Source organism: Anas acuta, chromosome 1 (assembly GCF_963932015.1).
Source record: "Anas acuta chromosome 1, bAnaAcu1.1, whole genome shotgun sequence".
NCBI classification, from domain to species: Eukaryota; Metazoa; Chordata; class Aves; order Anseriformes; family Anatidae; genus Anas; species Anas acuta.
In genome coordinates, this window is record NC_088979.1 from 161,023,798 (window position 1) to 161,050,929 (window position 27,132).

The 27,132-nt window shown below is 43.7% G+C and overlaps 3 protein-coding genes and 1 long non-coding RNA gene across 7 annotated transcripts; 3 read left to right on the forward strand and 1 right to left on the reverse strand.

Moving 5' to 3' along the window:
* The first annotated feature begins 125 nt into the window (after positions 1–125).
* LOC137849351 (osteocalcin-like) lies at positions 126–6,774 on the forward strand. Its single transcript, XM_068668913.1, has 4 exons — positions 126–350; positions 2,215–2,250; positions 4,240–4,309; positions 5,672–6,774. Exons 1-4 carry the CDS (start codon positions 284–286, stop codon positions 5,799–5,801), a joined length of 303 nt encoding a protein of 100 aa, XP_068525014.1. The 5' UTR covers positions 126–283; the 3' UTR covers positions 5,802–6,774.
* A 683-nt stretch (positions 6,775–7,457) lies between these two features.
* ART4 (ADP-ribosyltransferase 4 (inactive) (Dombrock blood group)) lies at positions 7,458–14,028 on the forward strand. Of its 3 annotated transcripts, XM_068668908.1 has the most exons (4): positions 7,458–8,504; positions 8,734–9,296; positions 10,491–11,217; positions 13,891–14,028. In XM_068668908.1, exons 2-4 carry the CDS (start codon positions 9,222–9,224, stop codon positions 14,010–14,012), a joined length of 924 nt encoding a protein of 307 aa, XP_068525009.1. In that variant the 5' UTR covers positions 7,458–8,504; positions 8,734–9,221; the 3' UTR covers positions 14,013–14,028. The 3 variants fall into 3 exon arrangements, with proteins under 3 accessions (XP_068525009.1, XP_068525008.1, XP_068525010.1); XM_068668907.1 differs by having other exon boundaries at positions 7,458–9,296; XM_068668909.1 differs by lacking the exon at positions 13,891–14,028 and adding an exon at positions 12,037–12,173 and having other exon boundaries at positions 7,460–9,296.
* LOC137849352 (uncharacterized) lies at positions 13,857–15,462 on the reverse strand. The gene is made up of 2 exons (XR_011091868.1): positions 15,020–15,462; positions 13,857–14,836 (listed from the first exon to the last, which is right to left on the reverse strand). It is a non-coding gene; the product is annotated as an uncharacterized lncRNA (long non-coding RNA).
* A 759-nt stretch (positions 15,463–16,221) lies between these two features.
* On the forward strand, positions 16,222–20,063 carry LOC137849350 (single-pass membrane and coiled-coil domain-containing protein 3-like). Of its 2 annotated transcripts, none has more exons than XM_068668911.1 (2): positions 16,222–16,359; positions 18,009–20,063. In XM_068668911.1, exon 2 carries the CDS (start codon positions 18,023–18,025, stop codon positions 18,698–18,700), a length of 678 nt encoding a protein of 225 aa, XP_068525012.1. In that variant the 5' UTR covers positions 16,222–16,359; positions 18,009–18,022; the 3' UTR covers positions 18,701–20,063. The 2 variants fall into 2 exon arrangements, with proteins under 2 accessions (XP_068525012.1, XP_068525011.1); XM_068668910.1 differs by having other exon boundaries at positions 16,224–16,359; positions 18,006–20,062.
* Positions 20,064–27,132: the final 7,069 nt, after the last annotated feature.

A 27,132-nucleotide genomic window follows, 5' to 3' on the forward strand; every position in this document is an offset into this window, starting at 1 on the left:
TTTGTGAAAATGTCTCAGTGAAAGTCCTCACCGAAGCTCTGAAACAGGCAAACGTTTGGCTCTGATAAGTCCCCTTTAATGCAACAGGCTGCCAGGACCTGATGTCTCCTGGCCCAAAGGACGGGCTTTGTTTTGGAGCTCAGACACAGGAACGCAAGCCAGAGCCCTGATCTCTCCAGGCTATCACAGGATATAAAGTGCTGCCTGAAAGCAAGCTCCAGAGAGCCACGGTATCCTCCAGGAACGCTCTGTGTGTAGGAAGAGTAGCGCAGCCAAAGACGACATGAGGAGTCTGCTGGCACTGCTCGTCTTGACTATGGCCCTGGCAGCTCTGTGCTGCTGTGAAAAAGGTAAGAGGATGCCTTCCTTAGGAAAGCTGCTGGAGCTGCAGCCCCCAGGGAGCCTCCCTCTACCCTGGGAGAGATTCAAGGTTTTGGGGGGAGGCAGCGCCGCGGGTCATTGCACAACCTCAGGTCTCTGAGGGCCAGCTGTAAATTAAAAACAGGGCTTGGGGTTAGGCAGCCTTATCTCCTACTGGGCGCTTTGTTCCACTGGTCAAAAAAATTAGGATTGCACCATTACATTGCAGCAGAGAATTCCAACTATTTTAACATGTTGAAGCTTTTAGGTGACCTGGCAAAGGTAGGCTGGATGCTCAGTTTGGAGTCACTGGCTAACCCAGCCCCGGGGTGAGCTGCAGGCAAGAGTTGTGTCAGTCACAGTGAGGAGGATTTAATACCTGCCAGCACTGGGGTGCCGTGGGATCACGGAGATAGGCACTGAGTCAAGTTGTCACCTGCAGAAAAATGTAGGATGTGGAGAACTCTGGAGGGGAAAAACCTCGTATGGATGGTTAGAAAAACTGGAAGCCATCTCATTGAATAAAAGCACAGGTGATTTAGCCATGGTGAGTTTGTAATCAAGAGACAGTAATGCAGTGACTACTCTTTATTTGAAGAGAGAAGGAAAGGACAAAAGATCAGGAACAGCAAGTGTTTTCTCCTGACAGCAGGAAAAGAGAAGCCAAGTAGGAAGGGGCCCTGTTTTTGCCTGTATTATCTCATTCAAAGTTAATTTTCATTAAGTCCCTGGCATCAGATACATGATTCAATACTGGCAAATATATTTCATGTATTTTGTTTGATCTGTGTTTTCCCTCTGTCGGTCTCTTGTTCACTTTCTCACTTTCTCACTCTTGAGTGTATCTCTATGTTTTTTTTTGTTGTTTGTTTTTGTTTTTCCCAGTTGTTGTTATGTTCCAGATTGCTTAATAACTTTGGAGGAACTTCTAATTTTTATTTTTGTTTTTGAAATCCAAGGAATGTATACATTGCTTAAAAATAGAACTACACACACCCCTTCTCACAAAGTCTTTGTTTAAGCAGAGTTGTTATTTTTTGGTCTTCACAGTCCTCTTTCTGCCCATGAGTATGCTCATGCCAAGGAACTGGTGACTTGGATGGAACAAACACTGTTGAAGAAAAATATGGTTAAAGACCGGAAGAAAAAAAATAATTGTGAAACAGTCCAGTGTGGGAAAGCCAAGATGAAGAGGAGACCTAACATTTCTCTTAGATGACGTGTTGCTTGGGTTTTTGCAGACAGCATTAAAAATTAAGTTTAGAAATGAAAACAGAAATACATTGTGTAAATCTATTGTTGCTTAGGGGAGAGGGAAGGAGGTCGTTGGTGAGCCAGATACTCCAACCCTAGGCTGCAAAGCTGTGAGGGTAGAGTTTTTCTTAATTTTCACCTCTATTTCTCTTCCCTATTAACAGCTTGTGATTTCTTCCTAGAGTCAGGGAAAACACTCTTTCAAAAGAAAGAGGAGATGCTCAGCTATCTTCTGATTCTGTCCAAATCTGGGATTTTGCTCAAATGGTCCCTGAGCTCCAACTGTCTCTGCTCTTAGGAAGAGTAGGGAGGAAGAAAAAAGAAGGTCTTCCTCCAGCTTCCACAGTAGTTATATGGTTATTGTGTCATTTGACCTTGTTTAGAGAAGTTGAATTTAATGAATCCAGGCATAATGAGTGAATTTTGTGGTGGAGAAATCCATCCCTGAATTTTGGATGTTGATAAAACTCTTTCTGGGAAGGACAGACCTTCTGGAAAAGGAGGGAGCTGGATCCATTCAATAGAAAGAGGGATTCAGGTAGAGAGTGGACCAGAAGAGCAGACGTCACGTGCAAACTCTCCTGTCTGTCTGTCTTACAGATCCCGAAGACCCCTCAGGACCTCCCAGCGCTGCCAGTGAGTATATTGTTGTAATGACTCTTAGCTCCATTCCCCTGCATCCACCTCTCTTTTTCCCTTTGATAAGTTGAAGGGATGAACAAGAACTATGTTGACTCCCTCTAGTTGCTCCCCTTCTGCTCCCTCAGCACCGCCACCCCTGAGGTGCAGGAGCACGTGCAGCAAATGGAGGGGCTGCCTTTCACAGCCATGGGGCGGGAGGCACAAGGGGGGTCAGCCTCGCTGTACTGGCAAGGGAATATCACTCTGGCTGTACTAGAACCATAGCCTCTATCTCCACAACCCTTGAGGCAAGACATGAGCCCTGCAGGTTGTTAGTGGCTGGCTGCACCTCCCCTCCATGACACGGGGTGATGTGGATGGAGTAACATGACTGGTCTCCCTGCTTCTCTGATCTGCCCTCAGGGACCCCTCCAAAGGGACTGCTGTGTCCCCAGCCTCTCAAGAGATCAGAACCTGTCCGAGGGTTTCCAAGCACTGTGTTTTGGGGGATCTGCTGCTCAGCCAGTCTAGTGCGTAGGATCACAGAGAAGAAAGGTTTAATACCTGAAAGCAAGTCCCTTACTTGGCTACAGCTGAGGATTGTAGTCCCTCATCTGCCAGGTTGCTTAGTACATGGAGATTTGCATGCCTTGGGATGTCCACAGGTTTCACGGCAAGCTGATCCTGACAGAAATCTGCATGGAAAATCCCCCTTGATCTTCTCTGTTCCTCCTTTTTTACACCTTGAAGGATAACATTGCTGCTGGTGAGCATGAAAGCTGGTATTTCTCCAGTGAGCCAATAAAAACATCATTTGGGAAAGAGAGAAAAAAAAAAGCACACACAAAAAGAGTGTTCAGGGAAAGGCGGTGATTTCTGACAAGTCATTAATTGGCAGTTTCTGGGCAGTCAATATTTGGATCCTGAGTAAACCCAGCGTGCTGGTGAGGGGACACGTCTCACCAACTAAGCAGAAACAAACATCCCACAGTGTTGGAAGGGCACAAAATCCACCATCTCTTAGAAATTGCATTCCCTCAGTGACACTGATAGTTTCCCAGTTTCTCTGCTGAAACATGCTGGTGTGCAGCTGCTGGAGTTGCCAGTGTGCCAGCATTCACGCACACCTCTGCGGTTGTGGGCCCATCTGACAGAGAGAGGCTGTGCTGTGCTCAGTCCTGGCTGGGGACAGTGAGGTGGCTTTAGCTCCTGCTTGTGGGGTGCTCCACAACCCTCCTTTGTTTGCACAGCCACAAATCCAAGGGGGCAAATAAGAAATTTGTGCTGACAAGGTGTGTTAGTAGAGACCAGGGGTGAATGCTGACATGGCAAAAAGACCTCTCATGTTCTCCAGGTGCCTGAACACTGGGATGTGCATGTCCTGGGTGTATTTCTCCCAGTGTAATGTTTACTTTTGTTATTTCATACCTTTCACTTTCCATGGAACTGTGCACATGTGAGCATCAGCAGTTCCATGTGCTGTTTGTAGCTTATGGCTAATTACAGGTATTTCAAGGTCTGGTGCCTCCTGTCCCACATCACTCGGTCTGAGGCAGGTTATAGAAAGCAAGCCAAGACTGAAGTTAGCTGCACTAGGGAGACAGGGTGCCATTCCCTTCATTTTCTCCTTATTAGTATCTTATTCTGTCATGACTTTGCCTTCTGTAAATTTGCTATGGACTCATATAAAGGTTGAACTAGATGATCTTAGAGATCTTTTCCAACCTAAATAATTGTATGATTCTATGATATTATGCTACATGATAAGGGAATGAAGTTTAAGACAGAAGAGCCCTTGTTCCATGTAGACAGGCAGGTTGGGGTGAGGAGTGAGCCCACTTGTCAAATCTTGGAGTAGACAGCGGGGTGGGGCAGGTAGGACTGGCTGCAGAAGTTACTTCCTTACAAAGAAATAAAACAGTCCATTTTCAGAGTGTAGACTGATCTCTGATTTCTGTAGTCAATGGTCCTGCATCTCTAACCTGCTGCATTCTCTCTTGGTAGGCATCAAGATTAAAAAGGAAGTTGCCAATGCCTTTGTGAAGAGGCAGAAGAGATCTGACTTTTACGAACGGTAATGATGCATGAGTCAGGCTGAGAGCTGGACTCTGGACCTGTTCTGTAGAGGGGGTGGGAAGGTGGGGGGCCATGGCAAAGTATTCATCATTTGCCACACATCTACACATCATGTGTAGAAACAAAAAGGTATTAAGAGACTGACAGAGATAGATAAATGGCTCTTTTTTTTTTTTTTTTTCCTTCCTCATAAATATCCTTTTGGGAGCTTATAGCTAGACTTTGTTATTCCTTCCCATGGAGGACAGTACTAGCTTTCTGGGCTAGCCATGGGGACAACAGGGTACAAGTTAGAAGCTGCTTAAACCTACAGGGACATTAGATCCAAATTCCAGGATAATGAGCATCACAGAGTCCTGGTCACTACCTCTACCTCCATACAAAAGAAGCACAGCTCTGTTGTAGTGATTAAGCTAAATCTGAAGCTGCAGGTCCTATATCCATTTGTGCAGCAATTCTAGGCACAAAGATTTGGAGAAATCCTGGATATAAACACTTGGAGAAATTTGAGCTCATCCAAGAATATTCTTCACATGTTTCCTAGAAGTTGTTAAGCTGCTGTCTCATGTAGGCCCGTGTCAAAAAGAATTATTATTTGATCTGTCTTGGACTGGAAAGATGATGTAGTTTTTAGATGATAGAAAAGTGGGAGGTCCCATCTGTAGAGAAGAGGATCAGTGTATGGTAGCAGGGGAACTGAATGATGTTGAAACCTGGAGTGATTAAAAAAAAAATGAAATTCAGAAGTAGCAACTCTGCTGACTACACTGACCAGGTGGGTCATCATAAAAGTAGCTTCTGCTACAAGAAACTACTGTGTAGCTGAGACTAAAAAATTTGGGCTTGCTCAGTATGGCAGGACAAGAACTGTGAGGGGAAAGGGTTGCTGTCTACAATAGAAGTGAGGATGATGAGGAAAACTGCTTATACTAAGGGAAAAGAGTATCTAGTCGGAAAATGAGCAGAAACTGGGCACAAATAAAGGTAAAAAAGAAATAATAAAATAAATTAATTATAAAATAAATAATAACTTTATTTTTGTAATAATAATAAAAAAATAAATTGCCAGATAACTGGGGAATGAGGTTAGGGCCAAAAACCAACCAAACAAAAAAATACTAATTGCTTCTATGGTCTCATTTCCTGATAAAACTTCAAGAGCAGTTGCTTTAAGATGGGTTCAATTCCAACTTCCCTCAGCATTTCTCAAGGAGGTCTATCCCCATGTAAGTAGGTATCTAACTCACAATGAGAAGTACCCTGGGGAATCACTCTTCTCCTGCTGGTATGGGGCTATGAAACCTCTCCAACTCCATTGACTGAATATGCAGAACAGCATCTTTCTCTTTGTCCACTCCAGGTACTTTATGCATTACAAAACCCCAATGGAGCAGATGCATGAACGTTGTGAAAGCTACCCTCCTTGTGATTATCTGTCTGACCAAATAGGATTTTTCATGGCCTACAACCATTTCTTTGGGAGATACTAAGGATGGGATGATCACTTTGTTCATCTGGCTTAGGACCACTCTGAACCTCTCAGCAGGAAGAAGGTTGTGGGTGGGAAGGAGGGAAGATAGACTGGGAACTTCTTCAATTGTCTTCCTAGCCAGCTGAAAAAAACAAGGCAATAGTTATCCCACTTCTCTAGGTTGCATTATTTTTATTGCTTTCATGAAAAATGTTTCTATTCAATTGACTTTCATGGTATTTTCACTGTTGAGAAGACTGTCTTACCTGTTTCCCTTGTAAATGCTCTTACATAGCCAGAAATCGTGTCTCAGTACACTCCTCTGATTATTCTGTCACAAAATCTGCCTGTATTGCATCAATGTTTAAATCTGAAAAAGTGTGTTTGAGGAGTCCTTTTGGATGAGCCTTTCCATTTGTATGCTACAGTCAATGACCATGAAAAGTGAATTGGAAATCTCTTCTTGTTTTTTGCTACAACTGATTTCCAGTGAAACTGGATATACCCAAGCAGAAACAACAAATCTGTTCCTCTGATGCTTTAGCATTGATGCTTGAATCTAAATGTGTTAAAATAGCTCTCAAAAGAAACAAATAAGCAACAAAAATAAACTTTATGAAATAAAAATAAAGCATTTCAATAGTGGATTGAAGTTGGGCCAACATTTTGTTTATACAAGGCAGTTTGTCTCTCTCTCTCTGATGTATATACATATATAACATATACATGTGCATATATATATAGTCTTCCATCTGCACTACTTTGTTCTGTCTCCCAGTATGAATATTGCATGTCAGCAACTTTCTGCACAGCTTCTCTTGACATGGTCTGTCATCTTGTATTCCCTGAGAGGTAGATGGCAGATCCCATCTCCAACAATAGGGACTGCTGAACCACAGGAGACTGAGGAAGACCAAATCTCTCTGTTTCCGTGTAATCTGGTACAGCCGTTCCCAGCTACCGACTGCAATAAATACTGCTTACATAAAGCAGGTTGGTGTGCTGCTTCTCTCTGTTCCTCTGTATGACCTATATCTGCAGTTAAAGAGATGTCCAGAAGATAAAGTCTGCTCTTGTTAACCCTGAAGAGCAGGATCCAGATGCATGAGGCTTCCCTCTCCCCGCCTGTGCTCCAAAGTGAATCAGCAGTGACTACACTGAAGTTCAGATCACGATTCCGGTACACTGACAGTAAGGGAGAGGAGAACCAAGCTTTTCCTGATTCACCATCTACTGAGTTCAGCATTTCTCTAAATGACCTTGCCCCAGTGCTGATGTGTGTGACAGCCTTCATTTGGCAAGCCGTCATGACTTGCATTGGCTATACTGACCTTGGCCAAGGAGAAAACATTAATAATTACCCCTGCTTGTCTCGGTCAAGTACCTGAGGCTGATTCCTCTTTTAGCATAAACTGATGGAGCTTCACTGCTCAAAAGACTCACCTCTGAATGCCATCTATTAAAAATGAACAAAGTGCTCATTGAAAGCAGCAAAATTTTCATCAGGAAGATTAGTAGAGATTAATGAGCTCTTAATATCTGCTGTACTAATGTTAGGGCTCGTTGTTTTTGTATAGTTTTGTTTGTTAAAATTATCCTGTGTGTATTTGCATCTTTCTGTTAGTTTTATATTTTTGTATCTTCCTTTTGATATCTATCTATCTATCTATCTATCTATCTATCTATCTATCTATCTATCTATTTATTCTGGGAAGGTGAACATTAAGGCCTTGGTCCTGTAATCTGTTCTATGTCACCAGATCTTTATATAGGCTGAGGTAAGAATGACCTTTGGAGAGCTGAGTGTACAATTCAGATAACAAATATAATGCTGGATTGAAGGAACTCGATTTTCACCTGCTCAAGGTACATTTAAATGCCATTACACATCCTCTGCTGCCATCTTATGGCCATTGTATTTATGGTCATGGGACAGTACCCTACGTTACTTTTGAAGGATTTTAAAATGCAAAGCCAGTGAGTGGGTTTCCTTCCTCATTCACTTCATAATGCATCATATGCTAAAAGGACAGGAAAAAAAAAAAGTCAAGAGACATGATCTGCAACTGAATTATATCCATTTGGACTGATAGCGACTCTCACATTCTAGAGTGGCTGTTTTTCCTGACTGAATTTCCCACTGGAGCCTTTCACAGTTGTTAGCTATTTTTTATCTCTACATAAACAAGAGAGGAGGTTCCTCTGAATAAATTCACAACCCTTTCTCTGCACTCACTTTGCCAGTTGAAGAACTGCTTTCTGAAGTACAGCCCAAAGTGATGGGGCAATTCCAAGGAGAAGTGGATAGGCTGAATTTATCTCTTTGCATCATCCTTCATGTCCAACTTTTGCATCATCTTTCATGTCATCTTATGCCACCAGTGGCTGCAGATACTGTCACTCACTCAGAATCAGAATCTGTTAGTGCAGTGTTATAGATCATGTTTAGGCAACCCAGTATGAGACCTTTTTGTCATCCCTCATGCTATTTCAGCAAATGCTCTCTGTCCACAGAAAACAAGCAGCTGCACAGGTGCTGCCTTTCCCATGGAATCACACTATGACTGCAGGTGCCCCTCTTCAAAATCTCTCTGACCAACTTATCACTAACAGGTAATGAAAAGCAAGCTTCAATTCTCTGTGTCACAGAATGAGGCCCTGATGACTCCTTTTTGCTGTTTTTCTGTGCAGAAATATTGTCAGAGGCCATGGGTCTTTGCATGTGAGTAGCTCGTTGCCCTTTGATTGGAAGAATAACTGGAAAATGGCCAGTAGAGAGGGATTAGTCTTGGTGTAGAATATAGATTTATGCCCTTATTCTGAGTATACCCATTTAAACAGTTCAACAAGGGGCCACTCTGTAGTGATACGAATGGAGGATTGGTAGCACACTATTAGGAACTGGGAGGAACTAAGGAGGAGTGTGACAGTTATGTTATCTCTGCTTCCAGATGGGATCCCAACCTACCATGCATTTCTGTGTTGGCTTTATCAGAGCTCAGCACTTCATTAAGGGGACTTTTTAAGCTCTTAGGAAGGGAGTACTCTTCACCTCATCTTCACATACAGTCCTCAGGAGAGAACTCCCTTAGCCTTATCCAAGTCAGAGTTTTCTTCCTCTTTGCAAGAATAAGAGTGCAAGATACCTTAGAATTAAAAGCAATATCAAGGCAAAGGACATCTACACCAGCTAAAGTTGGAGTGAAGAAACAACTCATAAGGTCTCAATGCTTCTAGACCCTTTCCTATGGATTATGGCTCCACTTCTACCTGTCTGGATTGATTAATGACCTCTGAATTGCTTTAAGAATCTACCAAACAATCTTTGGTTGAAGTATTGTCACAAAAATGTGAGTGCAAATTAGAAACTTCAGAATTCAAGAAAAAAGGAAAAGAAACAGATGCAGGTGTTCTCTGCTTCAGCTCAACGTTCTTTATAATGTCTTGGGTGGACTCTGGGATGTCAGTACATCTGCTGGCCAGCCTTCTGTTGCTGATCTCCTTGCAAAGACTGGTAAGAGGGGTAAACATTGTACTTTGTTTGAAATGGTGAAATCACTTATCCCACTGAAATAAAAACTTTTTTTTTTTTTTTAAATAAATGTTAAGTATGATTTTTTTAAGGAGCATTGGATTGGGTCTCATAGAACTGTTCCTCTCCTTTTCCAGCCTGTTTCATCTGAGACTCTGACAACAGCAGTGTGTTGTTGGATAGGCAGTGACCATATTGCTCTATTCCTTGAAAGTGTCTTTTAGCTCCCCCTCAAAGAAATTACAGTACCGTGAAGAAATAAAATGAATCCCTCTGTAGTTTATGGGCCATTCTAACTTCAGAGAAAGCTACAAATCTAGTTATGTGTCTAGGATGAATACTTGAGATGAAGTGAGTATCTACTTGCACAGTTCAACTATCAACTGGCTATAGTACTTGACTAGCCCACTGAGAGATCAAAAAGGGAAAAGAGCTGTCATCAAACATACCATTTTTTAGGTGTTATTGCACAGGGTTTTTATTAATTAAAAATACTACAAAAAGAAAATTAGTGCGGTGTTTCACAGATTATATTATAAATTATTTTCCTCTTATAACATCCTTCTATTTAAATCCTTACTTTTTTTTTTTTTTTTAATGTTTATTTACATGACAAGTCCAGCTGGCCTTATTGAAAGAAACTGGATAAGTAAAAGTCCTGGCACAGTACTACTATATTGTCTTTGTTGAACATTACGCTCTGGAGCCAGAACATGTCCGAGAGGTATTATAAGACAGAAAGAAGAAATTCACCCCTGAGATGTGTGTAGGCTTCACCACCCCAGAATACTGTCTTGTTCATTCTTTCTCTCTTCAAAATCACTTAATATTCATAAACAGAATATTAAATACATGGATTATGGGTCAGTCTTATTGTCCCTATCCCCTTGCTCTCTGAAGTTTTTAATGTATCTTCTGAAGTTTTTAATGTCAATGACTGCCATAAAATAAGAACTCTAGCATTCTGGTTGGCATTTGCCTGAGGTGGGGCTTTGACCTGCTGTTGCTCAGCAAGGGCTTGTTGAAGATGCCTGCCTGGTGTGTTTTTTTTTGTGCCAGTATTGAAAAAAAGTAAAAGAGGTGGTAGGGAAAAACCTGTCTTGCATCTACAGATATACATAAAAAAATCATAATTCTGATGCTAGCCTTCATTTGTTGTTTTTTTTTGATTTGCAGTCTGTGTCCCAACTTATGATGGATATGGCTCTACATTCCTTTGACGATCAGTACCTGGGGTGCAGAGAGCAGGTGATGGAAGAACTGGAGAGAGGAGACTATTTCCATAAGGAAATAGCTGCTAATAAAAACTATTTCAGTCTTTGGAAGAAGGCTCAGGAGGCTTTGTTAAAGAGCCCTGTAGGTCTCTTAAGGGAAATGCAGGAGAGTCACGCCATAGTCCTCATGGCTTACACCATGAATTCTTCCCTGCACTCTCAGCTGAACTGGGCCACATCCACAGCAGGAAGCTCTCCAGAGCAGTACAGACACAACTTCAGTTTCAAATATTTTCACTTTTACCTAACGACTGCTATCCAGATAGTGAAGCAATGGCAGAGCAGCAAGGAGAACATGAGGAAACATAAGTGCTACCGAGTGCATAGGGGTGTAAAAGACTTACGTATTGAAGCCATGGTAGGCAGAAGAGTGCGATTTGGCCGTTTCACCTCTACATCTCGCCTCTGGAATGAAGCCCAGAAGTTTGGAAATGAAACTTTGTTCACAGTGACAACTTGCCTGGGAGCAGCTCTGCAAGGCTTTTCTTACTACACATCTGAGAAGGAAGTCCTCATTCCCCCTTATGAGGTGTTCGTTGTCAAAAACTTCTTCCGGACAGAGTATGGCAACCGGCTGCACCTGCATTCTGTGGGGAATTTCAGCAAGTACCACTGCCAGCTCTTGGAAGGTACTGCATATCGTCCCTTTGGGCAGGTGGGATGCAGAACAGTCTGTTCTCAAGTACCCCAATCAGCCCTCATCAGCTGTACCTATACAGGGCCACACACAAGGTCCAATCTGTAGCCTACCTCCTGTGTTTGCTTGTGAGAGCCACATGACCCAGTTTTCACCCATTTGTCATGAAACCTGTGAGGCCCTACTGCTCACTGATGATTAGTATCTTATCCCATAGTCCACTTATCCCATCTACCATTGCAAGAATGTTGCAGGATACATGTGCTGGGACCCCAGCATCCCTATTGCAATGGCAGATGAGATTTGCAGGCAGCCTGAATTCAGGTATTATTCTGGTGGCTTGCAAGGCAGCTACACTGCAGGGCTCAGGATTACACTGGACTTTGATCCACCACTATTCCAGCAAGCTCAGGTAAATATAAACAAAACTACTGTTGCTTTAGTCCTGTTCTCTATCCTGTGGCACAAGAGAGGAGAGGTGCTGATTGGAAAAGCACATTCTGTCAGTTTCTTGGCTACAGAGATAACTATTCTGTGCTGGAAGACCACATTAGGTCTGTTCCACAGCTCTGTTCTTCTAAGAGTCCTCCACCAAAATGGGACACCTGCTTTTGTCTGTTTGGAAAACAGTGTGTCAGTTCAACCTCTGGGTACAAAACAATCATTCAGGAATGAGAATTTTTGCCCTAAGCCAGAATAGTAGGTAGACTGGAGAAGGTGTCTCTTTGGGGCAAATGCTGTGTTAGCAAGGGCAGGAAGCTCTGATCAGATAAAGGAGCCTAAATGACTGCTCTCTTCACTTTTTTTTCAGCTTCAAGAATCAAGAACAGTGGTTCTACTGCCTCTGCCTCTGCTGTTCTTCCTGGTGTAGTTGGAGTTTTCTTGTGCTTGGCTAAGCAATGACTGATTCTCCAGCTACATCCAGATGTATACATTTGATTATCAAGACAGAAAAATAGACAGGAAATCAGTCGCTGGAGTTACAGTTGTTTGAGAAGGTTCATCACTTCCTTTGCTTTCAGCTGCAGTTCTCCAGATGAAACTGGGTCATTCAGCCTAGCTCATCAAAGCAGACACTCCCTGGACTCATTCAGACAGAAGGGCATTTATCTATGGCCTTAATGAAGAGCAGGGCGGTGACACCATTCACTGTAGATAGTTTGTCCCTTAGGCATTCAGGAAAGACACACATGACTTTAACAACATCTTTACAGATCTCTTAGTAACTTTGTTTTTAGTGAGAGAGCATCTGGCTGTGTGATGGACAAGGCACCGTGGTGGTAGACTGTGGTGGGTAAGTGTGCTTCCTTACATATCTCCTATAAGTGCTGTGTCCCAGGAGACAGCCAAGGCTATGGCAGCAGCACAGCAGCCTTTCCCCAGTACATGATCCCACACACCAAAGCCATCTGATAGCTCTCATCTCAAACTGACTGTCTACAACTCACACGTAGAGGACAGAAGCATAAATCTTCCTTGAGACGTGAACTTAGCAGCAGAAGGTCACAGGAGGTGTCAGGCCTGTCTTCAGGTTCTATGTTTGCCTTTAGCATTTCTTTTGAAAAAGTCAGGCAGGTGATGTGTTCATAACAGTCCTCTAGTGGCTGATGAATATCCATTGGTTATTTTACATTGAAATGAAGGAGAGCCTGTGGAACCCACTGCTCTCTTCATGGTTGTAGGATGTGACTGAAATGTATTTACCGGTCTTTTTGCTTCAATGCTCTGCAATGACTGATGTTGGGGGTTGAACTTCTACATGTTTACTTACCAGTTTTGGGGCCTTAGATGCCCAAACTGGAACAGCTATGAAGTTCTTCCATCCCCAAAATATAACAATGTGGAAAAGATAAAGAACATTTTCTGCCTGCAAAATCCCTCTTCCAATACGCCTACCATACTTCTTCACCCCTGGTTCCTCACCCCTTGGGCCTGGGCTGAGGCTATGGTCAGGAGACCAGCTGTGGTGATTTAACTTTGCAGTGGAGTCACCAGATAATTGAACTGAAACTCACTGATATGTTTCATAAATGACCCCTGAGTGGTAACACCTCTCAGTCACCCGTGAACTTGGCAGGAAGCTGTGTTCACCATCACCTCTCCAAAGTGGTAAGCAACAAGTTAGCGATCCAAATGAGATCTGAATATAAGAGGACTGCACAAGTCGCTGACCAGCTTATTAGTTAAAGGTAAGGATATTCAAAAGCACCTGGGTGAACTGCTCTACTCTCTGAGCAGCTCCATGAAAGCTTGGAGGTGCCATTCCCTTGGAAATCCTGTGGCAAGGAGTGCAGAACTTCAGGCACCTGAGCATTAGAAATGTAGATACCTAAGGAATGTGGGGGTCTTTTTTTTGTTTGTTTGGTTGGTTGTTTTGGGTAGACTAAAAGGAATAGCTTGAGTATCAGCATTGCAGGTACCAGATTTAGGCATATGCAATGGCAGAGACCATCATCGTCTAATATGTAGTAGCATGTTCTGTCCAGCTGAACTACTGCTCCTGAAATCCTGAGGCGTATTTGTCCGCACAGTTAGAACAGATTTAATACAGAACTATTTTACTATAAGCTTATTTTGTATCTCTATTTCACATCACATTTTTGTTGTTTTTGCTTTACCAGTGACTTCAAATAATTTACCAACAGACCTTTATTTTGATGCCTAGATGCTCGGAGATACGGAGTACAGATTTCAAAAAGAACTACAGAGAGAACCAGAAGCAGCTGCTGCAGATATGTGCTGTACGGACATGCTCAAACTTTCCTCAAACTTGCCATCGAGGGTTAAAGGAATCAAGATGAACTTCTAACACATCAGTACATGTGTTTTACTATTTCTGGGATGCAGGAATCCAGCCTTCTAGCCAAGCTATGGAATGCTTCACAAGGTGGCCTCAGCACTCTGCAAGCCTTCTCTAAGTAGTCAGCTGCTGTTTTCAGGCTTTTCTTTATGGTTCTCTGTCCTCGAAGGAGGGTCCGTATGAAAATTAAAGAGGAGGAGGGTAGAGAACAAAGTCTGAGCTGTTGTGATGTTTCACCTGAGGAGGATCCGCTTGCTGTGGTGGTTGGTGGCTCATTTTGTTGCAGCATCTTAGCAATATCAGTATAGCCCAAGAGAAGTTCTGATACATGGAGGGATAAAGCAGGTGAACTCAGTAACTGATGAACAGCAGCCTCTACTGTGTCAGGGAAATTATCTGTTTGTAAACTCATTCCAACATATATATACACCATGCTTCTTACAGCAAACCTATAATTTTTATAATGACATTGTACTGGTGCCACGTTGTCCTGCAAGGTGTCCATGGACTGAGTCATTCTAGAATAAAATGATGGGTCTATGCATCCATCATTATCATATCCCATTGTGACTGTCATCTCTTTCAAAGCATTGATCAGGAGCTGCAGATTCTCTTTAATGCTAAAGTTTTCTTTTACTACCAAGATGGGGAATTCAGTGCCAAGATAATGATTGAGGATTTTGAATATTGTATTGGTTGAAGAGACATAGATGTATACTAAGTCATACAGATTCTCGCAGGCTGTAAAGATCCTTTCTTTATCATTCTGAAGACCGAGGCAGGCTAACATTTCCGGAGTGAGGGTTTGGCTCTGAAAAGGAAACAGAAGAAATCCAGGAGACAGGGAAGGGTGGGTGGGTGGGGGAGTGAAAATATTTTCATCTAGAATGTTACATTTCTGAAACTAGTATTACAAATTATCAAACTACCTGACCCTCCCACCAGGCGTTCAGAGTTAGAAAAAGCTCTTTGTTAGCCTCTGAAGGGGTCTTACCAAGCAGGCCAGCAAAATATGGTGTAAACAGCTGCTAGTGTGGTTATTCTTGTGGATGCAGGAATTACAGATCTGACTTTCAGCATGTCATCTGAAAAGCAACAGAAGTAGCGTAAATGAATTATTCTCTCCTTTTTGATGTTTATTGGTAAATGTATGGAAGTCCTATCAAACAATCTACTTTACATCGTCCTTAGAAATATAACCCTTTGGTTTGTATGTACTGGTGGGTCTGCACAGAATTAAATGTATTCTGGGGAGGGGGAATGGACAAAGCAGAGTCAAATGCATGAGTCATCTACATGCAACAGGCAAAGCAATTGAAGGCTGAGCAATGCAGTGTTTTTTCTCAGGCTAGTGCTTCCTGTGAAGTGACCCATGTCTATCAGTTCACACAGTGGCTAGACATTGCAAGAATTCCTTGAGAGTTGGAAGTGAAAAACATTCTCTTAGCCTTGGCTCCTCTCTACAGCTCTGAAGACAAGTGGGGTTTGGTACTCTATTTCTGGGTTGACTACAATAGCTCATTTTTTCATGGGAAAAAAAGCTGGCAATTGCAGATTACTCATTTTATGCTTTATCTTGCACTTTCATCTTAGAACCACTCTCTCCTGAGGAGACAGCACTGGCAACCAGATGCCTGTGGGCAGGAGGCCCATCTTTTGAAGGATCAGAGCTTGGAAGAAGTCTAACCTGGATGAATGCAGAACTACAAGATTTTGTTTTGCTGGCACACATAAAGCCTGTACTGATTTCACTGTCAGTGCTATTTTTTTGTATTTATGAGGGACTGTTCAACTTTTCTTCCATAATTCACAGGTGTACAAAACCAGTCATGACAACAATTCATTATTTCAAAAACAGAAATAAAAATGTATAAACCCCTATATGAAACCAAATCTGGTACCCATACGAATGAAAAGTGCTTCCCAACATGTTTTATATCCTGAGAACAGCAAGTAATACCTTCCCCTTTCAGCCCTGGCTGCAGGTACCTGTGAAGGTACCTCTGTCATAGGCAGACACATTCATGCTGTACTTGCTCTCTTCAGGAACAGGTGGCCTTAGGAGGAAATAACAATTTGGAAGTAGCATCAAATAAACTGAGTTAAAATTGGAAGGAAGGGGAAACGAGGAAGAAAATGAGAAAAGTCAGGGTAAACATCACATAATAAAATTGATGACAAGCAGGCAGGCAACAGGACCCAGCTGAAGCCCAGCTCTGGATTCCAAACTCATCAGATGCTGCTGGAAACCACCAGAGGAACACAGGGGAAAGAGGATGAGATCACTGTCCTGTACGCATTCATCCGATTGCAGGAGCACTCAGGCAAAAACAGGTAGGCAGTCTAAATGTTTAACTAGAAAATCCTCTGGGAAAAATCCCTGGGGAGCTCGAGAAATAAGCAGAAATACAGAGATATATGTGGTGTCTGCCTAACTGTAGAAAACAAATGTAAAAATTGGAGAAAGTGTTAATGTGAAGAGTAAGAGGCTGTTTTAGGTTTAAAGGACATAAAATCAACAGCAGTCATAGGAAGCTGAAAGAATGATTCAGACAGAATAGATGTTCCAAGTCTCTTCCACAGCTTTCTAGTATGTAAAATGTTCATTGATGTGCCGTTCCTTTTGGAATATTTTTTCTTCTCAATTTCTGCAAATGAGCATAAACAAATGGCCTTTCAACACAACATCACCGGAGTGGAAAGGATTAATGTAACACTGAGTCAGAGAGCAAGCCACCAACATCCCAGAGGCAGAGCTGATATGAAATTATACTGGCAGGGTTTTATGTCTCCTGAAAATCACAAACTTTTACTGTATACGAACTTTGCTTGCTCCAGCTTGAAGAAAGATGAGTTAAAGAGTTTATTCTCTTAACAGAGATGCAAGGTAAGCGGCTGAAAGAAATGTACATTGCTGTGCAAAACACTGTGGAAAAAATATCCCTTCAGACTGGTTTGTATTTCAAAGCTGAGACTAAAAGCTGTCTAGAGGACTGCTGAAATCATTCTGTTTCTACAGTGATCTTGTTGGGGAGGGTGTGTTTAGTGAAATACAGCTGGGTCAGTGCCAGTTGATTTGCAGTTAGCAGATAATGCAAGAACTCCAGAGGACCAAAATGACACAAATGAATCTTTCAAGAAGAAAAATCTAGCTAGTCTCCTACACACAACTATTTGTACCTATAGCTGTGGTGTGTAGGCACCAAGAGCAAGAAAGGACTTATCTTGGAAAAACACAAAGTAACACATGAAGTTGGCCCAGATTTGCAATAAAAGGGTTGAGAAAATGAAAGTACCAACAAGAAACCAGTCATCCTACTCCTCCGTAATCTGCCCCTGTTGCAATGTAAGATGCACGCATCTAAGTCAAAATCATGCTAAAGCATTTTTACTTTGCAGCTGGTGATGGGTTAAGAGAAAGTGGCACGGGGTTGATTATAGAAGCTTAGAGATGAGAAGTAACTCCACAATCACCGATAACTCAGTCACTTTGGACGCCGTATCTTGTCAGGCAGGTAATGCTTGACATTCACCAGTGAAAAAACAAGGGGGATTCAATGACAGCATCAGAAAGGGATGTGATTAGGAATATTGAAAAAAGAATCAATGAGGGAAAAGGGACTAAATATCAGGGAAGAAAACAGAGTTGGAGCTGTGCGTAAGGTGAAATAGGTTAGGATTCGTAGGAAGAAAGGATTTCTTAGGAAGAAAGACCCATGCTCATTGTAACAATATGCTACTTACATGTTTGTTATCTGTTTTTATCGCTCTCATGTCTCATAAGGTCCTTTTGCAATCATTTGGCTAATGATATGAATCAATGTTTAAGATTTCTAGATTTACAAGCTATGTTTTGGGATTTGATTTGCTGAGTATAAAAAGAATCAGTGGGGCAGGGACAAAACAGCTTACATTTCACTGCTACTTAAGGGCTGGGACTATGGGTGTAAACAGTGAGAACTTTCTTTGATCTCTTGAAGTAGTTGACTTCTGAGGAATGGCGCTGAGTGACCTCCTTTATCCTGATAACCCCAAGAGACGACAAGAATTGATCCATCTGCACCAGGAATTGCTTGACTGCATGTCCATGAATTTCCACGCAACAAATGAGCTGGCTGGAGTTCTGAATACACACCTGGGATGTACTATTAGCCACATCAAGATGAGAGAGAGCAGCACTGTCAAGGAAAACTGTGACATTATCATTCAAGCAATGAGTGAGATTCAGCGTCAGGTACAGAAGATTGATAGTGACATGAAGGAGAAGCTAGAGCCTGTGCTATACCAGAAGCTGTATGACATCAAAGAGCCTGAACTGGAGAAAATTGCAATAGCCCATAGAGTTTTTTCCATCATTCTCGGAGAAGCAACTTCTACGGCTGGGATGGTAGCTATCAAGCTAATTGGCTCCAACCTTATAACTCTCACTGTTAGCAAACTCGTCAGCCTCCTTGCCCAGATCGGGGCATCCGTTCTTGGGGGAATCAGCATCACCATTCTTGGGCTCGGCATTGAAATGATCCTCCATGCCATCCTGGGAGCTGTGGAGAGGAATCAGCTTCTGGCTGCCGTGAGAAGCTATGAGGAGCATCTGGCTGAGTTTAAAGAAGCCTCAGAAAAATACCAGCGTGCCATACATGAAGTGACTTCTTCGGTCAGACACCAGGTTCAGTGAAAGAAGTCGGTGTTCTCTTTCCTGCTGTGACAATGACTGCAGCAGCTACTTCTGCAGATTTTTTGTTGTTGTTGTTTTTTGTTTGTTTCATTACAGTAGGTCATCTTTGGATTTTTTTTATTTTATTTTTTTTTTTCTTATTAGTGGCAGCAGAGCAAAAGATGTGTCAGATCAGAGAACTGGCACAGAAATATGTTAATAGTGAACTAGCTTAAAGGTGCTCCTGGGAGGCAACAGTTTAGATACTTGGCACCTTTTCAGCTGTTTTCCAGAATGCATTGTAGATAACCTTGAAACGTTATTAGTAGTGGTGACAATAATATTCACCGCTGGAACAGTAGCGGTGAGAAGGTGTGATTTTTCTCTTACTGAGTTGCTTTGTCAAAACGACATCATGATGGGAGACAATTATTTCAACAAAGCATTCCATATCCTCATCTAGATGGTTCATCAGAACAGGTGCAGTTGCTAAACTCTCTTAATGTGGATTTGTTCTAAATCTGATAGGCTCAATTCCCTGTTCACAGAAGCGATGACAAGGACTAGCTGAAGCACATTTCCTGTCCCATTCCTGCCTGAGGAGCCAGCCAGAGATCTTTAAATAAAATCTAATGCCAGCAGATTAACAGACAAGAAAATCATGGGCCTACAGCCAAACACACACAACCTGGCCCCACAGTTGAGGGAAAGCAGCGGTAGAGCAGCAGGCGTGTCTGACTGTGAGTAACCTCTCATGCTCGGTATTGCCCTGCTCCTGCTCACCCACAGGTGAACGTTTCTGTGCACAGCTGCTGCTCTGTTTATTGACATGGCACTATGCACTTAAACAAGGGTTTGTAGGATTACAGCCCTATTAATGTGCTGAATTTGTTTTCAAGTCCTTTACAAGCCACCAATGCGGGACTGCCAAGAACATGCACAGATTCTTCTTTTTGCAGTGTGCTATCAAATGTCCTTATTTTGCAGATTTTAAAAAGAAAGCTAGAAGAACATGATTTGCTGTCAAGCTCTGATTTGCGTAGAATGCCTGTTTTTGTTTTGATCTTTGAAGAAAAAAAAATAATAAAAAATATCTATTTTAAGAGCTCTCTTTCGTATACTTTTTTGTTGTTGTCACAAAGATCAATCTCAAACCAAATCGTGAAAAAGATTAAAATCTTCATTATACATGCAGTTTATCAATTCTTGTTTGTCTCCGTGATCGATTAATCTAGTAAAATTACAGTCAGTAGAATGTATAGATCCATTTTTAGTACCAGCTCCCCCCACACTAGAAGCATGTTCAAATTCACACGTACTTGTTAATATTCAATATTATACGTTTATTTTAATAGCTAGACCGTGCCTGTGAAAATAAAGAGACGTGTGAGATTACATCAAAGAAGCTCTCCATTCCATTGTCTTCTTAACTATTCCCCCCTCCCTCCCCCCCCCGCCAGCCTCCTACGATTCCCATTCTAAATCATTATCTTCCGACTCCTTTTGCTTTTGTGTTCATCTGCGAGGAAGCCACTAGATGGCAATGGGAATGCAGCTGCTGGCTCTCGAGCAGCTCTCACAGCCGCTAGGGACAAAGCCCAGGGCTCGGGAGCTTAGGGGGCTGAGAGGCCACGGCTGGAATGAAAACCAGGGACCAGCACAACCTGCAGACTGGGCGATGTGGCTCAGGAGAGGCAATTCAGAGGAGACAAAAAGCATTTTCTGACCTAGACACAATGTTTGTGGTGACGTGGTGACCTGAAACAGCTAGTTTCTATAAGACGTGACTTCTCCTTGCTCCTGACCCACATGGCACTCAGTTTAGGGGCATTTGTTTAGAGGCGAGTGATCAGCAGAAGCAGCAATACTTTGAGTGTTGGAGAGGCAGGAGTTCCTGGTTCCTGCTCACTTTCTGTGTGCAAATGTACATTCTAATTTAGGAAGAAAAAGCACAAGCTCAGTACGTGCCTGTGAGATTGCTAATTGCTGCCGTAGGAGAATAGTGGAGCCAAATAAAAACCAATCTATTGCAGTTTTCAGGCATTTTGAAAATAAATGCTAAGCAGTTTTGGGAAAGAAGGACATGGAATGAAGATCATAAATCCATGCAATTTGTATTTACCTTTTGATAGATCTTTGTTTCTGGTGGTCTTAAAAGAAAGACATCTTCCCTGAAAAAGCAGGTGTTAAGGTGTTATGTCCATGAGATGTTGGAAGATGTTGGTGGTGCTGGAGGCTGATGGTCTGCAGCCTTTTCTGCTTATGAGGTAGGCCGGAATCCTGAGCGAGGTGGGGCAGGCACCCATGACCTCACAGAAGGGTGTGTATGGCACCTTCCAGCCCCATGAGGCAGTTTTGAGATGAAAAACAAAACAAAACAAAACACTGATCTCCTTAAGACCTTCCCAAACTCTTTCCCCCAACTCCAGCAATAAGAAAATCATGGGATTTGCTTGTGTTGCTGACAGTTCTGTTTTTCTTTTTACTTTGTTCTTGAACTCAGCGCAGCATGCATCCAACTGGCTAAATGAGAGAGGCCAGCAGGGCAGAATGAGTTCACCACTCTGCTTCTGCTAGCTTACTGAAACACTGTCCCTCCAAACAGGACATACTTGCCTGCTTTTCCTAGTCCTCTGATCAGTCTTACACTTGATCTTCCATGGGTATCATAACCAGTCTGAGGCCAGGCTGCTGGTTCTTCTCCTCTAGACTCCTGGTGCTACTTCTCTGAGTGACAGAAGTATATGGCAAGTGAGAACTATGGGGCAATATCACACTCCACATCAGCTCTGAGTCAGCAGTCACTCCTGGGAGAAAGCAGCTACAGCTGCTGCAGTAACACTTTACCCACTGAGCCCAGTACGGTCACGAGAGACCCAGCCCCTGTGAGGAGTGGGCAGCCTGCAAAACCCGAGCAATTTACCGCTCTGGTGATACTGTACAGTCCCCCCACACGTCCTTATGCATTTCCCCTCTGCTCTGTCTGTTGTTTTTACAGAATCACAGAATTTCTAGGTTGGAAGAGACCTCAAGATCATCGAGTCCAACCTCTGACCTAACACTAAGAGTCCCCACTAAACCATACCCCTAAGTTCTACATCTAAACGTCTTTTAAAGACTTCCAGGGATGGTGACTCCACCACTTCCCTGGGCAGCCTGTTCCAGTGCCTCACAACCCTTTCGGTAAAGAAGTTCTTCCTAAGATCCAACCTAAAACTCCCCTGGCGCAACTTAAGCCCATTCCCCCTCGTCCTGTCACCAGGCACGTGGGAGAACAGGCCAACCCCCACCTCACTACAGCCTCCTTTAAGGTACCTGTAGAGAGTGATAAGGTTGCCCCTGAGCCTCCTCTTCTCCAGGCTGAACAAGCCCAGCTCCCTCAGCCGCTTCTCATAGGACTTGTTCTCCAGGCCCCTCACCAGCTTCGTCGCCCTTCTCTGGACCCGCTCAAGCACCTCGATGTCCTTCTTGTAGCGAGGGGCCCAGAACTGAACACAGTACTCGAGGTGCGGCCTCACCAGAGCCGAGTACAGGGGGACGATCACCTCCCTAGCCCTGCTGGTCACACTGCTTCTGATACAAGCCAGGATGCCGTTGGCCTTCTTGGCCACCTGAGCACACTGCTGGCTCATATTCAGCCGACTGTCCACCATCACTCCCAGGTCCTTCTCTGCCTGGCAGCTCTCCAACCACTCATCTCCCAGCCTGTAGCTCTGCTTGGGGTTATTGCACCCCAGGTGCAGGACCCGGCACTTGGCCTTGTTAAACTTCATGCAGTTGACCTCAGCCCATCGGTGCAGCCTATCCAGATCCTCCTGCAGGGCCTTCCTACCCTCAAGCAGATCGACACACGCACCTAACTTGGTGTCATCTGCAAACTTACTGAGGGTGCACTCAGTGCCCTCGTCCAGATCATCGATGAAGATATTAAAGAGGACCGGCCCCAGCACCGAGCCCTGGGGAACGCCACTAGTGACTGGCCTCCAACTGGACTTGACTCCATTTACAACGACTCTTTGGGCCTGGCTATCCAGACAGTTTCTAACCCAACGAAGCGTGCGCCAGTCCAAGCCAAGAGCAGCCAGTTTCTTGAGGAGAATGCTGTGGGAAACAGTGTCAAAAGCCTTGCTGAAGTCAAGGTAGACCACATCCACAGCCTTTCCCTCATCCACCCAGTGCGTCACTTTGTCATAGAAGGAGATCAGGTTTGTCAAGCAGGATCTGCCTTTCATAAACCCATGCTGACTGGGCCTGATCGCCTGCTTGCCCTGCAAGTGCCCCGTGATGACTCCCAAGAGGATCTGCTCCATGAGCTTCCCTGGTACTGAGGTCAAACTGACAGGCCTGTAGTTTCCTGGGTCAGTCCTCTGGCCCTTCTTGTAGATGGGCATCATGTTTGCTAGCCGCCAGTCAACTGGGACCTCCCCCGATAGCCAGGACTGTTGATAAATGATGGATAGGGGCTTGGCCAGCTCCTCTGCCAGTTCTCTCAGTACCCTTGGGTGTATCCCATCCAGCCCCATCGACTTGTGCACATCCAAGTGCCGTACCAGGTCACCAACCATTTCTTCATGGATAGTGAGGGCCACATCCTGCTCCCCATCCCCTTCCACCAGCTCAGGGTACTGGGTATCCAGAGAACAACCGGTATTGCCGCTAAAGACTGAGGCGAAGAAGGCATTAAGCACCTCCACCTTTTCCTCATCTCTTGTAACTAAGTTTCCCCCATCCAGTAAAGGATGGAGATTCTCCTTAGTCCTCCTTTTTGTGTTGATGTATTTATAAAAATATTTTTTGTTATCTTTAACGGCAGTAGCCAGATTGAGCTCCAGATGAGCTTTGTCCTGTCTAATTTTGTCCCTGCACAGCCTCGCAACATCCTTATAGTCCTCCCTAGTGGCCTGCCCACTTTTCCAAAGATTATAAACCCTCTTTTTTCTCCTAAGCTCAAGCCACAATTCTCTGTTCAGCCAGGCTGGTCTTCTTCCCCGCCGGCTCGTCTTTGGGCACGTGGGGACAGACCGCTCCTGCGCCATTAAGATTTCCCTCTTGAAGAGCGCCCAGCCTTCCAGGACCCCTCTGCCCTTCAGAACCGCCTCCCAAGGGACTTTACCAACCAGTGTCCTGAGCAGCTCAAAGTCAGCCCTCCGGAAGTCCAATACAGCAGTTTTACTGGTCCCCTTCCTGGCCTTGCCAAGAATAGAGAACTCCACCATTTCGTGCATCCATCTTCTCTAACCTGGGGAAAGACTCTTCTCCATGCACTGAAGTAATAGTTGGGAACAGCTACTGAGTTAGGGTTATCTGAATTTAAATAGCTAGAAATGAAAGAAGTTTTCAGTCAAGCATTTGACTGTGCTTCTGGCCTGAAAAGTAGAATAGAGCAAAATTACTGACTAAGTAGCTGTTTTGACGTTTAAGGTTCCCCCTCTAGGAGAGAACAGAAATCAAACTGTGGGAGAGACATTGGGAAGAAAATACGCTGACCATAGAAGACACCACACAGGCCTCAGCAATTACCACACTGGGCTTCTCTACTTCATGTGCAACATGCTCTGCTTCAAACCTCCCAGATCGATTCAATGTCTGTACAACCCAGAGCCTGCAGCCTTCAGAGCAGATCAAATATTCACCTGGCGGAGGGCCAGGAGGAAGGCCAGTGGGTGGTCCTGGGGGCCTCAGTGGAGGGGCTGGAGGCGGTCCTAGCGGAGGTGGCCCAGGCATGGGAGGGGCCTGTATCTGGTTCGCAGCAACAGACTGGGAGGACTGTTGCTGCTGCTGCGTTGAGGTTGCAGTGGAAGACCCAGTCTCTGCAAGAGCTTCCTCACTGTGTTGCTGCTGCTGTTGTTGCGATGTCTCCTCAGACTCTGAGTCTTCTTCCTCCTCCTCCTCCTCTTCTGAATATTCCTCCACTTCTCTCCCTTCTTCTGGAATTTCCTGACCTGGGAAACGAGATGTATTTACAAAATTGGTCCACAGGTAATAACTTTGATCACAAAAAAAATGATCACACAAAAGAAGAAGGAAAAAACAAAAATTAAGAAAATCACACTAAAGAAAACCGATGACATTGAAATTACTACATTGAAAATAAAAATAAAAAAGCAAGCACAGATTTGGATAGCTCTGCTTTCCTACGGGAGCTGAAGCTTCTGCTAACAAACTTGAAATGAAGCTATTTGATAAGTTTGTGGGAGTCTGGAGCAGCTGTAGCTGCTTTCTCCCAGGAGTGACTGCTGACTCAGAGCTGATGTGGAGTGTGATATTGCCCCATAGTTCTCACTTGCCATATCCTTCTGTCACTCAGAGAAGTAGCACCAGGAGTCTAGAGGAGAAGAGCCAGCAGCCTGGCCTCAGACTGGTTATGATACCCATGGAAGATCAAGTGTAAGACTGATCAGAGGACTAGGAAAAGCAGGCAAGTATATCCTGTTTGGAGGGACAGTGTTTCAGTAAGCTAGCAGAAGCAGAGAGGTGAACTCATTCTGCCCTGCTGGCCTCTCTCATTTAGCCAGTTGGATGCATGCTGCGCTGAGTTCAAGAACAAAGTAAAAAGAAAAACAGAACTGTCAGCAACACAAGCAAATCCCATGATTTTCTTATTGCTGGAGTTGGGGGAAAGAGTTTGGGAAGGTCTTAAGGAGATCAGTGTTTTGTTTTGTTTTGTTTTTCACCTCAAAACTGCCTCATGGGGCTGGAAGGTGCCATACACACCCTTCTGTGAGGTCATGGGTGCCTGCCCCACCTCGCTCAGGATTCCGGCCTACCTCATAAGCAGAAAAGGCTGCAGACCATCAGCCTCCAGCACCACCAACATCTTCCAACATCTCATGGACATAACACCTTAACACCTGCTTTTTCAGGGAAGATGTCTTTCTTTTAAGACCACCAGAAACAAAGATCTATCAAAAGGTAAATACAAATTGCGTGGATTTATGATCTTCATTCCATGTCCTTCTTTCCCAAAACTGCTTAGCATTTATTTTCAAAATGCCTGAAAAGTGCAATAGATTGGTTTTTATTTGTCTCCACTATTCTCCTACGGCAGCAATTAGCAATCTCACAGGCATGTACTGAGCTTGTGCTTTTTCTTCCTAAATTAGAATGTACATTTGCACACAGAAAGTGAGCAGGAACCAGGAACTCCTGCCTCTCCAACACTCAGAGTATTGCTGCTTCTGCTGATCGCTCACCTCTAAACAAATGCCCCTAAACTGAGTGCCATGTGGGTCAGGAGCAAGGAGAAGTCACGTCTTATAGAAACTAGCTGTTTCAGGTCACCACGTCACCACAAACATTGTGTCTAGGTCAGAAAATGCTTTTTGTCTCCTCTGAGTTGCCTCTCCTGAGCCACATCGCCCAGTCTGCAGGTTGTGCTGGTCCCTGGTTTTCATTCCAGCCGTGGCCTCTCAGCCCCCTAAGCTCCCGAGCCCTGGGCTTTGTCCCTAGCGGCTGTGAGAGCTGCTCGAGAGCCAGCAGCTGCATTCCCATTGCCATCTAGTGGCTTCCTCGCAGATGAACACAAAAGAAAAAGGAGTCGGAAGATAATGATTTAGAATGGGAATCGTAGGAGGCTGGCGGGGGGGGGAGGGGGGAATAGTTAAGAAGACGATGGAATGGAGAGCTTCTTTGATGTAATCTCACACGTCTCTTTATTTTCACAGGCACGGTCTAGCTATTAAAATAAACGTATAATATTGAATATTAACAAGTACGTGTGAATTTGAACATGCTTCTAGTGTGGGGGGAGCTGGTACTAAAAATGGATCTATACATTCTACTGACTGTAATTTTACTAGATTAATCGATCACGGAGACAAACAAGAATTGATAAACTGCATGTATAATGAAGATTTTAATCTTTTTCACGATTTGGTTTGAGATTGATCTTTGTGACAACAACAACAAAAAAAGTATACGAAAGAGAGCTCTTAAAATAGATATTTTTTATTATTTTTTTTTCTTCAAAGATCAAAACAAAAACAGGCATTCTACGCAAATCAGAGCTTGACAGCAAATCATGTTCTTCTAGCTTTCTTTTTAAAATCTGCAAAATAAGGACATTTGATAGCACACTGCAAAAAGAAGAATCTGTGCATGTTCTTGGCAGTCCCGCATTGGTGGCTTGTAAAGGACTTGAAAACAAATTCAGCACATTAATAGGGCTGTAATCCTACAAACCCTTGTTTAAGTGCATAGTGCCATGTCAATAAACAGAGCAGCAGCTGTGCACAGAAATGTTCACCTGTGGGTGAGCAGGAGCAGGGCAATACTGAGCATGAGAGGTTACTCACAGTCAGACACGCCTGCTGCTCTACCGCTGCTTTCCCTCAACTGTGGGGCCAGGTTGTGTGTGTTTGGCTGTAGGCCCATGATTTTCTTATCTGTTAATCTGCTGGCATTAGATTTTATTTAAAGATCTCTGGCTGGCTCCTCAGGCAGGAATGGGACAG

What these genes read in the sequence shown, in the direction of transcription:
- ART4 (XM_068668907.1), top strand. Translation starts at nt 9,222, where the DNA reads ATGTCTTGGGTGGACTCTGGGATGTCAGTACATCTGCTGGCCAGCCTT. An exon ending in TGATCTCCTTGCAAAGACTG is followed by an intron (nt 9,297 to 10,490) that starts GTAAGAGGGGTA and finishes TTTGATTTGCAG; the next exon opens with TCTGTGTCCCAACTTATGAT. An exon ending in CCACTGCCAGCTCTTGGAAG is followed by an intron (nt 11,218 to 13,890) that starts GTACTGCATATC and finishes TTTGATGCCTAG; the next exon opens with ATGCTCGGAGATACGGAGTA.
- LOC137849351 (XM_068668913.1), top strand. Translation starts at nt 284, where the DNA reads ATGAGGAGTCTGCTGGCACTGCTCGTCTTGACTATGGCCCTGGCAGCT. An exon ending in TCTGTGCTGCTGTGAAAAAG is followed by an intron (nt 351 to 2,214) that starts GTAAGAGGATGC and finishes TCTGTCTTACAG; the next exon opens with ATCCCGAAGACCCCTCAGGA. An exon ending in AGGACCTCCCAGCGCTGCCA is followed by an intron (nt 2,251 to 4,239) that starts GTGAGTATATTG and finishes CTCTCTTGGTAG; the next exon opens with GCATCAAGATTAAAAAGGAA.
- LOC137849350 (XM_068668911.1), top strand. Translation starts at nt 18,023, where the DNA reads ATGGCGCTGAGTGACCTCCTTTATCCTGATAACCCCAAGAGACGACAA.